The sequence below is a fragment of the Rhinoderma darwinii genome, chromosome 4 (assembly GCF_050947455.1).
Source record: "Rhinoderma darwinii isolate aRhiDar2 chromosome 4, aRhiDar2.hap1, whole genome shotgun sequence".
NCBI classification, from domain to species: Eukaryota; Metazoa; Chordata; class Amphibia; order Anura; family Rhinodermatidae; genus Rhinoderma; species Rhinoderma darwinii.
In genome coordinates this window covers 92,633,437-92,647,510 of record NC_134690.1, presented here as the reverse complement: position 1 = coordinate 92,647,510, position 14,074 = coordinate 92,633,437, and the positions used below count along the sequence as shown (strand labels likewise).

General features: G+C 41.2%; 1 protein-coding gene across 13 annotated transcripts in view; it reads left to right on the top strand.

Moving 5' to 3' along the window:
- Nucleotides 1-14,074, top strand: part of KIF1A (kinesin family member 1A) — a 149,081-nt gene that overhangs the window by 89,295 nt on the left and 45,712 nt on the right. For 7 of the 13 annotated variants that reach the window (XM_075861350.1, XM_075861348.1, XM_075861347.1 and 4 more), the window contains 7 exons: nucleotides 3,824-3,942; nucleotides 4,506-4,591; nucleotides 5,292-5,427; nucleotides 9,035-9,200; nucleotides 9,393-9,483; nucleotides 9,959-10,077; nucleotides 11,740-11,795. In XM_075861350.1, coding sequence (XP_075717465.1) covers nucleotides 3,824-3,942; nucleotides 4,506-4,591; nucleotides 5,292-5,427; nucleotides 9,035-9,200; nucleotides 9,393-9,483; nucleotides 9,959-10,077; nucleotides 11,740-11,795 — 773 coding nt within the window. Of the gene's footprint in view, nucleotides 1-3,823; nucleotides 3,943-4,505; nucleotides 4,601-5,291; nucleotides 5,428-9,034; nucleotides 9,201-9,392; nucleotides 9,484-9,958; nucleotides 10,078-11,739; nucleotides 11,796-14,074 lie in introns of all 13 variants that reach the window. The other 6 variants (XM_075861346.1, XM_075861344.1, XM_075861343.1 and 3 more) reach the window with 1 other exon arrangement.

Sequence of the window (14,074 nt, the reverse complement as noted above, 5' to 3'; positions counted from 1 at the left end):
TGGTGGCGGAAACGGAAGCTGTGGTTTCAGTTTGACTTTCCGTCGCGGGGTTCACCCGACGGAAACCTCCAATGGAACCCTGGAACGGAAAGCCAACACTGATATGAACAGGCCCTTACCTTGTTGACCATCTACAGTTGCTGACCAATTATTTAAATTTTTCATTTTTCTCTCCCAAGACAAGTCATGGCAGAATAAAGCATTTCACAATTTAGACAGTAAATACAATCTGTAATTGTTTGGCAACATCCAAGAACGGACACCATTTAGTAAAACTAAAATAATACGTTTTAAAAAAATACCTTATAAAGTAAGAAGTTGGTTCTCAAATATATTCTAAAATATCACTAACAGACAAAAACCTCTAAAACATAGCATTTAATATATATTTATGGAATAAAAATATTCCAATACCAAGCACCTCGATCAGTGGTATGTAGTACATTGCGGTACTCTACTGTGTACAGTTTGTAGAACAGGATGTGCTACCAGTTCAGTTCCCTGGGAAAGACCTTTCACTGTTTGGGATCTTGTGTATATATATATATATATATATATATATATATATATATATATATATATATATATATAACTTGTTGATGGGATTTTGTTTTACTTTTTATTCTCATCAATAATTGCGACATCTGATGTTGGGATCTGTTGCTGCAGCTAGAATAAATACACGACAGGCAGGGGCGTAAGTAGGAAAGACTGGGCCCCATAGCAAACTTTTGACTGGGGCCCCCCCTCCCCTGGGTGTCACACAACCCCCCCCCTTGTAGATAGTGCCTTTTTTACAGCCCCCCCTGTAGATAACGCCATACAGCCCCCCCTCTGTAGATAGCGCCATACATCCCCCTGTAGAGTACGCCATACAGCCCCCCTGTATATAACGCCATACAGCCCCCCTGTAGAAAATGCCATACAGCCCCCCTGCAGAGAACGCCATACAGCCCTCCTGTAGAGAACGCCATACAGCCCCCCTGTAGGGAACGCCATACAGCCCCCCTGTAGAGAACGCCATACAGCCCCCCCTGTAGAGAACGCCATACAGTCCCCCCTGTAGAGAACGCCATACAGCCCCCCCCTGTACGGAACGCCATACAGCCCCCCCTGTAGGGAACGCCATACACCTCCCCCCCTGTAGGGAACGCCATACAGCGTCCCCCCTCTCAAAAAAATGTGACCTACAGTGTGTCCTACAAAATACATGTATCCCCTCTCCACAGGATATCCACAGGACAGGGGATACATGAGTGATCGCTGGCAGCGATAGGGAGAACGGGGGACTGAAAGTCCCCTGAACTTCTCCATGACTAACCTCTGACTTCCGGCGTCTGCGCAGCTCAATAAAAATGAAAGGAGCGCTGGTCACGCATGCGCACAAGCGCGACCGGCGCTCCATTCATTTCTACGGAGCTGCCGACACAGACCCCGGAAGTCCGAGGTTTGTGATTGAGAACTTCAGGGGACTTTCAGTCCCCCGTTCTCCCTATCGCTGCCAGCGATCACTCATGTATCCCCTATCCTGTGGAGATCCTGTGGAGAGGGGATACATGTCTTTTGCTCTATTTTGCGCCTTCACCACCAGACACCGTTTAGCCATTTTTAGCACGTGTTAGTTAAATGGCTATAACTTTTTTATTTGTTGGGCTAACGACGTGATTTTTGCGAAGTTTTTTCCGTAGACAATGCAGGTTTCATTTTTTATTGTTTTTATACACACCTTTTTTGCTATTTTAGAATTTTTATTCATAAAGTTTGAAAATAATAGTAAAAAAATAAGCTTTTTTACATTTCAGCTATTTTTTTTTGGTAATAACATAGTTTTACCCTAAAATAGACCTTTTATTTGGAATCGCCATTGTCTACCGTAAATTTTTATATATTACATGTCTATATTAGGGTAATTGGGTCAGCGCTAGCGTTACAACAATGATTGGCGGGGGGGGGGAACGTTTTTTTTTTGGGGTGGGTATTTTATGTGTATTTATTATTTAAATTTTTTTTTGCACTTTACTTTATTATTTTTTTATTACTATGGTCTGTCCCTCAAAGTTCAAAAAAGACCTTTGGGGAACTTTATATATTTTTTTTCTTTCTTTTACACCATGTTTTTCCACTGTAACTGGAGCTGCACGGCAGCCCCAGTTACAGGGGAAATCCGCCCTCTCATAGTGACGATTGTCACTAATAGGGCTGTGCTGGGTCTCGTAAGACACAGCAGCAGTCTGCCACTAACGGCACCCGGCGATCATGTGACCAGTCACATGATCACCGGGAGGCGCCGCTGTCTCTATTCCTATACACAGCGTTCATTGAGCGCTGTGTACAAGTGATCAGAGAAGACAGAAGCAGCGGAGACCCGACATTCAGCTGCAAGTTAAAACCCGAGCCGTAGAAAGTCTATGGCTCGGGTTTTAAGGACCCTGACCGCTGGCCGTAAAAATACAGCTAGCGGTCGGGAAACAGTTAATGGCAGAGCTCTGCCGTAGTGTCCAGTGGCGTCCCGCTGTAGCGGCCATATGCCGCGGGCCCCGTAGCAGCCGCTACTGCTGCTACGGCGGTAGTTACGCCACTGACGACAGGGTCTAGCAGGGCATTATAGGAGGTTTCTGTGCGGGGCTGCGCCTTCTGGGGCGATAACTGCTGTTCTGAGAACATTGTTTGCATGGGTATATTAGGGTCAATACTGATGTATAGTTAGTTTCCTGGGTGCATTTTTCAACTTTCTTCCTGTGTTTTTCATTGTTTACTATGCTCTTATACTGAATTGGTATCATGCCCTGTTCTACATGCTGTACACGGTAGAGTACCCCAAAGTTGCTTGTACAACTGATCGAGGTGCTATGTGTTGTGTTGCAATATCAAATTGGTATTTAATATTTTTATACTGTAAATATATATTAAAATGTATAATTTAGAGATTTTTGCCTGGCAGTGATAGTTTGACATTTTTCGCAAACGTATTTAATTTTTATTTTCAATGATATTTCAAACATGTTTTAGTTTTATTGTGATGTGGACATCATGCGGGAATATTATGTCATTGGCATGTCTTCAGAATCAGTAGCGTCTAGTATCTTCAACATAGTTTACTTTCTATTAAAAGTCAAGTAAAGGACAGCTGCGCTACTTGGTGTGATTTAAAAGGACTATCTTCACTACCAATATAAGGAAAGAGCTGGCTCCTTCTCATAGTTCTCTGTTTCTTGTTGCCTTGTCCTATTTTCATTTGATTTGTTTCAGGTTTTTGCTGGCACACCCATACACCTTTATGCTCTGCTGCTGGCCTTTTCCCTCACACAGAACACCAGGGTCTAGTTGGCCCTCCTCACTGCCTCCAACCTCCGTCACCTTCACGGTTCCTCCCCATGTTTATCAGTGTTCACCACCTAGTTCGTCTTACCATCTCATTTCCCTAATTTTCTGCTGTGGCTGACCCACTTACCCCCTAGCTGCTAGTGGCTGCCCACTCAACACATGTTGTTTTTTTTTAGCTTGGCAGCTCTTGTTGTGGTGTGAGCTGTATCCCTCCAACTAAACAATTGCAGTGTGTCCTGACCTCTTCTTTCTTGTCTTTCTTCACCCTTTACATCCCCCTCTCTCTCTCTCTTCCTTCACCGATGATTCTTCTTCATTCTCTTCAATCCCACTTGTAACTTACATCACACTTTCCATTAATTCTGTTGCTCATTTCTTTATCAATCTCCACTATTTCACATCCTACTGTCCTTGTTCACTTCTCTTCCATCTACTACTGTTTTCCTTCTTCCTTCTCTATCTCTTTCTCTCCCCCTGTAACCTATGTCCCACTCTGCAGGGCCTTTGTCTACTTGAGCAACTTGCTGTACTCTGTGCCTCTGGTTCATCGAGTCGCTATTGTCAGTGAGAAGGGAGAGGTGAAAGGATTTCTTCGAGTTGCTGTTCAGGCCATTTCTGGTAAGGATGTTTTCTTATCTTTTCAAAATCGACAAAACTTGCTAGAAAATAGGAGCAGAAATTCCTGCTGGAATTAAAAGAGGCAATATACAGGGTGGGCCATTTATATGGATACACCTAAATAAAATGGGAATGGTTGGTGATATTAACTTCCTGTTTGTGGCAAATTAGTATATGGGAGGGGGGAAACTTTTCAAGCTGGGTGTTGACCATGGCGGCCATTTTGAAGTCAGCCATTTTGTATCCAACTTTAGTTTTTTCAATGGGAAGAGGGTCATGTGACACATCAAACTTATCGAGAATTTCACAAGAAAAACAATGGCATAGCTATGATGAGTCACTTCAGAAAGTCAGCGCTTCGAGTTCTCATTTTCATTACAGAAAGAACAGAATTATTCTTAAACTACAAGTAACAAGTAAAAAATGAATATATTATGTATTTGCTACACATACTAAAGAAAATGTGCCTTAATGGGGAGAAGGTGTCTGCTTTACATTTGCATTTATGTGCTGCTTTAACTATACATATGTTTGGTTTGTGACAAATGAATGTTTGTTTTCAGCGGATGAGGAAGCTCCTGACTATGGCTCAGGAGTTCGGCAATCTGGAACTGCCAAAATTTCGTTTGATGATCAACATTTCCAAAAGGTGAAAAATGTAATTACAGATTCCATTTAAATTTATAGTATTAAATTGTTAAAGTGGAAGTGGATGATTCCTTAAATGTTAACCTATGTATGCCTCAAAAACACAATTTTGTGCAAAAAAATAGTTCTAGACATGTATTTGTCCAAAAATATATACTTTATTGTTCCATAAATATGTATACCCCCCAGAACCCAAACAAATATATATACACAGTTAAAACATACTTAAAATAGTAGCTCACGCGCGTCGAGGTGTTTTTTGCCAATGGTCTTAGAGCTACCATCTTAAGTATGTTTTAACTGTGTATATATATTTGTTTGAGTTCTGGGAAGTATTCATATTTATGGAATAATAAAGTATATATTTTTGGACAAATACATGTCTTGAACTATTTTTTTGTCTAGAACAATTTTTTTTGCACAAAATTGTGTGTTTGAGACATACATAGGTTTACTATTGTTTGGATTATGTTTTGCGCTAACACTTATGCCCAAAAGGTATTAATTAGGATGTTCATTTTTGATTCTTTAAATGTGGCTAAATATTTTATAGGGCAGAAAAATAGTTTTAATTATTCAATTATCCAAAATGATTCAAAACGGGGTAAATGTCTTATATTTGAATAACTTCTTTGTCTGATAATGGCAGCTGTCATTTTATGTATTATTATTCTCATCCCTATTTCTACCATTTTGGGCAGTTCCAGGCTGAGTCTTGTGCAGTGATGACCCGCTCAGGCACATCGCAAGAGGAGCTGCGAATAGTCGAAGGGGGACAAGGCCAAAACCCAGATTCTGGCCCAAGTGCAGATGAGGTCAACAACAACACTTGTGCAGGTAAGTAGAGTGCATGAGTGTATTTGTTGTTACGGATCTCGACTATGATGTTCACTGTACTCTATGGGTCCTTACTGGACCTCCCATTTTCACATGCTTTCCATATTAAGGACAGTATTCTTTCTTAGAAACTTTGCTTCTAGGGGAGAATACAGGATTAACAAAAAGGCGCAATAGTTATCTTAAAAAGTCGTCAAGGCAGTAATTTATACAGCTGCCTAGTATGTACGGTTTAAAAAAAAGGATGTATTAGCTAAATCAAACATTGTATAACCTGAAACAATGTTAGTCATGCCCAAAGGCGTAGCTAGGTTCTCCTGCACCCAGGGCCAAGATTCAATTTGGTGCCCTCCCCAACTTTTTTACCGACATCTCCTTCACCCTCGCCATGTTTGCTTTCTACACCAATGAGGTGTAATTTTTTTTTGTTTTATGTAACTCAACCATAAAACAATTTGTACATTTTACAAGCAGTATAGCTATTATAGCTATATAAGGTAGTTAACCCCTTCACGACTTCCATACAGCTATATACGTTCCAACTGCCGATACCCCATGCAGTTGTCACGTATATAAACTTTGGCAGCCTGGAACGGGGTTTAAGGACACGGCCAATTTTGGCCTTGAGGACAGAATTTTTTTTTTATATTTCCCTCTTTGCATCCCGACACTCATAACTTCTTTCTTTTTCGTACAACGTAGTTGTATGAGACTTTGTTTTTTGTGGGACGAGTTGTACTTTATGTAGGTACCATTTTTTGGTAGAAATACATTATCGTTTAATTTATAGCAATTTTTATTTTGGCGAAAATGCAGAAAAAAAGCTGTTCCGCTGCAGTTTTAATATTTTTTTTTTACACCATACACCATAAATAATGTTATACATTATACGACAGGTTGTTATACGACAGGTTGTTACGGTCGTGGCGATACCAAATATGTCTGTATTATTTCATGTTTTGGGACTTATATTGTAAAAAGTTTATTTATTATAAAAAAATATGTTTCTGTGTATTTTTTTTAATTTTTATTTATTTATCATTAATTTTTTTTACATTCATTTAACTTCTTTTTTTTTAATCCAATAAAGGGATTTTTCATTTAGATTTTTATTTTGTAACTGTAATGTACTGGCATAGATCTATATGCCAGTACATTAGCCTGTGTACTGATTGTACACAGGCAGTTGTTAGGGCATACCTCAGTATGCCCTAACAACAGGAAATATGTTCAGACAGCCCTGGGGTCCTTCAATGGACCCTGGGCTGTCTGGCCATACAAGTTATGGGCTTTGATTGCGCCACAGTTATTTTCCCAGTTATATCCCAGGTCCTTGTCACAATTGCACTGTAAGTAGATCTGGTAGTGTATACTGTGTTTCGGCTGAAGCCCACATAGAGCGTCTGGAAGACGCCGAAACACATTATACACTACCAGATCTACTTACAGTGTGATTGTGACAAAGACCTTGGATAGGTCGAAACGTCTATTACTATATCGCAAGCCTTTTTCTACTATTGATTGTACCAAGATAATACATAATTTGATTTGTTAGAAAAAAAAGTAAAATTAAAATTCTTTTGGAAAGGAGAGATTTTCTTCGAATATACTTATATATTTGAGTGCTTGGGTTATTTTCTTTTGATTATAAGGAGCGGGACAATGGTTGTATTACACAGCCGCAGCCCCGCTCTATAACGGCGGAGAAACCTCTCATCTCCGCCACTATTCCCCTGAATGCGGCGATCAAAGCTGACTGCAGCATTCAGGGGAAAAGGAGAAGGGGGGATGCCCCTGGATCGCATCACAGGAAATTCCTGTGACCCGATTGAGGGACATACCATATATGGCCAGACAGCCCAGGGTCTATTGAAGGACCCCAGGGCTGTCTTACCATATCTCCTGTTAGGGCACACTTAGGTATGACCCAACAACTGCCTGTGTACTATACGTACACAGGCTAATGTACTGGCATATATCTGATATATGCCAGTACATTAAAGTTTAAAAATAAAGTAATATTACATTTTAAAAAAAACCATATACGCCTTTTTTTTTTACAATAAACATTAAAATAAGTCTCAATACATAAAATATACACATATTTGGTTTTGGCGCAGCCGTAATAACCTGCACAACAATTTTTTTACGTCGTTTATGATGTGTACTCTGTAGAAAAAATAAAAACTTCTTTCACTTATTAATGTGAGGCACGAGGTGTGATGAATTTAACCTCCATGTGCCTCACATTAATAGTAATTAACCCCATCATGTACCTCACACATTAACCCATTATAACTGAGAAATATAATGGGGTTAATTACTATTAATGTGAGGCACATGGAGGTTAAATTCATCATCACACCACGCGCCTCACATCAGAAAATGGAAGAACTTTTTTTTTATTATTACTGTTGGCAAAGTATCGTTTTGGTATCGAAATCGCAATACTACACAAAGTATAGGTATCGAAGTCCAAATTCTGGTATCGTGACATCCCTAGTGCCACACAGCCCCCTGTAGATAGTTCCACACAGCCCCCTCTTGTAGATAGCACCACATAGCCCCCACTTGTAGATAGCGACTCACAGCCCCTCCCCCCTTGTATCTGGCGACACACAATCCCCAAACAAATTTAAAAAAACTTGTACTCACCTAGCCCCGTTCCCATGGCAAACGGAGCAGCTCCACATCTGCCTCAGCAGCCTATGAGACGGGATCCTTGCGTAGGCCGGCGTGACCCATTGACGTCAACGCGCTTGACTGCACAGGGATCCTGTCCCAGCACCTTAGTGAATGGCAGGGATGGGAGATAGCTTCTTGCTCCACCATAGTATTTGCTCCACCATAGTATTCAATTGTATCTGTGTCCTAAGGAAGGAGATACAATTGAATGTGGCAGTTGCTTGAGATTATGGAAAATTAGTAATTGGTTCCAAAGCCACTAAAATGTCAACCAAAAATAAGAAAATAAGATTAAGCAGATAACTAATACAGATAAAGCAAGTCCTTACATATAAAAGTCAGAAAGCAGGTGGAATCTGTAAATTATTTTCTATGGTGAGGAGCCTCGTCAGAGTCCTGTAGAGTAGACAGAGTACCGGTATAACAAATGTGTCTGCCCTCACCTGGTGTCCAAAGGAGCAGCTCATCCTGGCACAGGTAAAGAGCGGTACAGGACATGTAGTACTGTACTGTGCAGCAGGGAGGCACTACTAGACAGTCAACCAGTGCATGCATTTCAGTAATACAGGTGTTTTCCCAGTAAAATGCCCACTCTGATTGGCTGAATCTTCTAGCCAATTACATGCGCTACAGATCCGGACTGCCTTTAGCATTTTATGTTGAATGTATTTTCAAGTTACAATGCCCAGGAAACACCACTGTGTGTTGAAATGATTGTACAATTAGACCATTGTAATTTGAGAGAGCACTGTATTGACGTTGTTAAGGCATGACAAACCCTAAATATTGTTTCAGGCCACAGAAAAGCTTTAAGTAATTGTAATGTCATATAATCGGGAATATAACTTTTTTTTGTTTAAGATATAATATTCATTAGTATTGGATTCCTAAATATTATAATATCCTGTTTTTGCTTTTTTAGCTTCTCAGCAGGCTGCGCTCCTTGACAGTCCAGTAAAAGCTTCACTAGACCTCACAGATGGTGGCGGGCACCCTCTAAAACTGGGCTCCATGTTTACATTCAGAGTGACCGTCCTGCAAGCGTCTAGCATTCCTCCGGAATATGCTGACATATTTTGCCAGTTCAAGTTAGTGTCTTGATGATTCCTGAAACCTCATACCAAGTATATCTTTCTGATTCTTGCTGGACATGTCATATTAAATTATTTCTGTAACCAGTAAAATGATTAAAGAGTGTGATCCAAGGAAATATGTCTTTGTATGAAACATATCCTGAAACGTGTCTGTGAGGTAATGAATAAATATCTTATTTCGTTTAGTTTCATCCACCGCCATGATGAGGCATTTTCTACTGAACCCTTAAAAAACACTGGTCGTGGACCACCCCTTGGTTTCTACCATGTTCAAAATGTAAGTCGGTGGGCAGTATATAATTGATAGTGTTTTTGAAATGCCATGAAAACCACAAAGTGACAAGCAGGGTTGAAGTGGCTCACCAGGGGCTTCTTTGGTGGGTACAGACTTTGACACAATAATTGGCCCAAAAGGTCTAGCAGAAGACAACCTCGTTTGGGGGGTGACTTTGGAGATAACTACATACCACTAGTCTGTTTCTTGTGGGTTGATTTACAAATAACCTATTACATCTCATTGATGATATATCCTGTGTGTGCAATGATAACAACAAAGATTGATACAATTAAAAGTGAACGTGTTCATTTTCTGTATAGATGGAGGGTGGGCCCTCAGGATAATTTCCTCTGGTGAGCCCAAGGTACCCCATTCCGACGCTAGTAACAACCTTGATGTTTCTCCTTCTTATAATAATATTTTATGCATTTCTTCAGTAATGGACTCACTGTTACACATAATCTTCTTGTATTAGATCGCAGTGGAGGTCACACAGTCCTTTATGGAGTATGTGAAGACGCAGCCAATTGTATTTGAGGTGTTTGGACATTACCAGCAACACCCATTTCCACCATTGTGCAAAGATGTACTGAGGTAACTACTCTGAATGCTCATACTGCAAACAGCCACTGCACTAAGTACAAATAAGGTAAAACTAATACACTGTATTTTGCCTAGTGCAGAGCCTAAGATGGTGATCCTTGAAAAATGGATTGAAAGAGTAGTAATGCGAGAATCCCTGTGTCATGCAGCGCCCCCTCAGGCCCTGCACAAGACTTAACACAATGTAACATTTATTGTTGCTATCTGTCTTTATGACCTTGAGGTCGATATATCAGCTGTGTGCCAAGTGGGCCATACACATAGATAAACACGGGGTGAAGGTTTTTCAACTGGCAGCTGCCATCCTTTAAGGCCCCATTACACAGGCCAATACTTGGCCGAATAAGCGTTCTTATGAATTAGAAAAAAGTAGCAAAACAGCCACAGTGTGCTCACCCAAAATATTCGTTCTGGCATCTCTAGTTCAGTGGAGTGCAGCGAGGAGGGGGCTTGCAGGCTGGCAAGAGATTCATATATAACAGAACAAAAGAAGGTTCCTCAGCAAATCCATAAAATATGAAAAAGAGCTTTATTCCTTCATCCTAAAAACCCGGGGAGGGCACAGGCTAGGCGTGTTACAGCTATAACCTGTAACATGAATGCTCGTTCCCGATTATTGGTCCATGTAAACCGGGCCACGATCAATCGACAAACGAGATGATCACATCTTTTATGCAGCCTGTAAATTCATCATTGTCGGCAGCATATCTCACCGTGTAAAAAAGGGGATGCACTGACAACAATAATGCAAACATTGGGGACTGAAAGATCATATTTATGATCGTCTGTCCCCGTACAGTAAGCATCAGCCAGTGTATAAGGGACTTTAAACGAGCATCGGTTGACTTTTTATATCGTCGATCAGCGCTCATTATGGGCAGAAATCTGCCAGTGTAAAACCACTCTTATTCATACATTAACAAGTAAGATTGTCTCGGACGAGCAGGCCTATTATGTTTTGTAAGTCTGCATATTATGCAATTATATAATATGTCATATTCTGGAGAAGAGAAAACTGTCAGATTCCTCCTGTCCTGCTCATACTTAGACAGGAATAAGAAGAACCGATGTGTCTGGTTGTGGTCTCTCTGGTTGTATCCTCCCCGATTATACATTGCTGGCATATCCTAAAGTATGAAACCCCTTTAACTTGTGTTTGTTAATAAGGTTTCTTTAAACTCAGCCTTCAGCATTACTAGACATTTTTTGATCTTTTATGAAGAAGCAATGTGTTAAGCATACATTAGAATTTCCTACTTTTTGCTAATACAGAATCTGCAGTCATTACATAATTTTGATGAATAAGACCCCTGCAGTTCTACCGTGATGATTGAGCTAAAAAATTGTATGTATAAATGCGTTATTTGTTACTTTAGTTGGGTTACGTGATACGGTATGTATCCCAGTGAAACTGGGAGGAGCTTACTTGTCACATGACTGTGCACCGGCCCACTGAAAGATATTAACATATGGCTAACACATTTCCTTTTTAGTGGAAAATGTGCCATGACAATTACAACCAATTACAACCATGCTGTGACATCAAATACAGGGAAACCCAATCTTTTACTATGTATTTCTGTCTAGTTTCCCTTTAATAAAAGTCTCCATTTCTTTTTGTTCCTTAATAAATAACTTTTTTACTTTACACAGCCCCCTGCGTTCATCCAGACGTCTCGTTCCCAGGGTCATGCCATTGTCCAAACCAGGTAACATAAAAAGCTTTGATAATCAAGTAAAAACTATCACCCTATTAGTTTCTATTAATTGTAAAAATGAAGGAAAAATGATACAAATCAAACAATTGTATGACTATCTTATTTATGTATTAGGTCTTTTCACACTAGCATTATGAGTTTCGTTTATAGTGACGTCAGAACTGCTGTAACTCATCCATTTTCCAACTGACCCAATTGGACACATTGGAGATCTGATATTCTCTCTATCAAAACCAGTAATTTGACAAAACATTGTAGTGCAAGTGTGAACAGAGCCTTAAACATAAAGGAAATACATGTTCTAGCCCAGGGGTTTCAAACTCGGCCATGTAAACGGGCCGCACATAGAAAAAATGAAGTTGACGGGCCAAATTACTTTCAAATTTGATACAATATAAAATTATTGTTAATCAATTAGTTATTTGAACTACTATAACACTATATTACTATAATAATAATACAGTACTATAACAATATTACATTACTATAAAAATACTACATTACTATAATCATACTACATTACTATAATAATAATACTTTACTATAACATTACTACATTACTATGACACTACATTACTATAATAATACCGCTAGGTTTAAATTTACTGGAAATTTGCGAGTTTACTCCACGTGCTTATTTTAACAATCCAGTTTTCCAGTTCAAGTGTCGCTAAATGCAGTCTGGCTGCTCAGTTAGCAGTGTTTGGCAGACACAAAAATTTCAAGATTGGGCAGCCCCTTCTTAGATATTGCCACAATGCCCTGTGTAGATTATACCACAGTGCCCTCTGTAGATGCTGCCACAGTGCCCTCTGTAGATATTGCCACAGTGCCCTCTGTAGATAATGCCACAGTGCCCCCTGTAGATAATGCCACAGTGCCCTCTGTAGATATTGCCACAGTGCCCTCTGTAGATATTGCCACAGTGCCCTCTGTAGATAATGCCACACCTCCCCCGCCCATAGATAATGCCACGCTTCTCCTAGATAATGTCACAGTGCCCTTTGTAGATAACGCCACAGTGCCCTCTGTAGATAATGCCACAGTACCCTCTGTAGATAATGCCACAGTGCCCTCTGTATATAATGCCACAGTGTCCTCTGTAGATAATGCCACAGTGCCCTCTTTAGATAATGCCACAGTGCCCTCTGTAGATAATGCCACAATGTCGTCTGTAGATAATGCCAGTGCCCTCTGTAGATAATGGCACAGTGCACTCTGTAGTTATTGCCACAGTGCCCTCTGTAGATAGTGCCACACCCACCTTGAAGTTAGCGTCACCGTCCTGTAGATTGCGCTACCCCCACTCCCCCCGTAGATAGCGCCATTGGGATTCCCTCTAAGGGTATGTGCACACACACTAATTACGTCAGTAATTGACGGACGTATTTCGGCCGCAAGTACCGGACCGAACACACTGCAGGGAGCCGGGCTCCTAGCATCATACTTATGTACGATGCTAGGAGTCCCTGCCTCGCTGCAGGACAACTGTCACGTACTGTAATCATGTTTTCAGTACGGGACAGTTGTCCTGCAGCGAGGCAGGGACTCCTAGCATCGTACATAAGTATGATGCTAGGAGCCCGGCTCCCTGCACTGTGTTCGGTCCGGTACTTGCGGCCGAAATACGTCCGTGAATTACGGACGTAATTGGTGTGTGTGCACATACCCTAAGAGTGGAATCCCCAGCCAGGGCATTCCGCATCTAGAGGTAACTCCAAATGTCACTGTCTATATATGGACAGTGAAATCAGGGTCTACTCCTGGAGCTGAACCCCCTGCAAGAGCGTCGGCAATGGAGATTCCGCTCCAGGAGCAGCCACTGACGTCGCTGTCCATATATGTCCTCGGCGAGTGGAAGAGCTCCCTCAGCTCTTAAATAATGCTGAAGTAGGGACTTGATGGTTTCTTGCTTCAGCATTGGGTTCAACTGTGTCTGCACCCTGAGGACGCAGTTACAGTTGACAGCGGTACATACCACCGGCCGCCAGGAACACCATGACACAGGCCGAAATCCGGGACTGTCCCGCTGAATTCGTAACGGTTGGGAGGTATGGCCTGGGGGGAATGTAGTGCTATCTATAGGAAGGGGGGGGGGTGAGGCGATATTTATAGGGGGCTGTGTGGCCATTGCTCACCTACCACCAACAGACTGTGCTCCTTCTTGACGTCATGAAGGAGCGCTGGCGCATTCCTCCTTCAGACTGCTCTCTCCTCTCCAGAAGGAGCAACGGTGCTCCGCGGGCCGCCGATGACAGCATTGAGTGGCC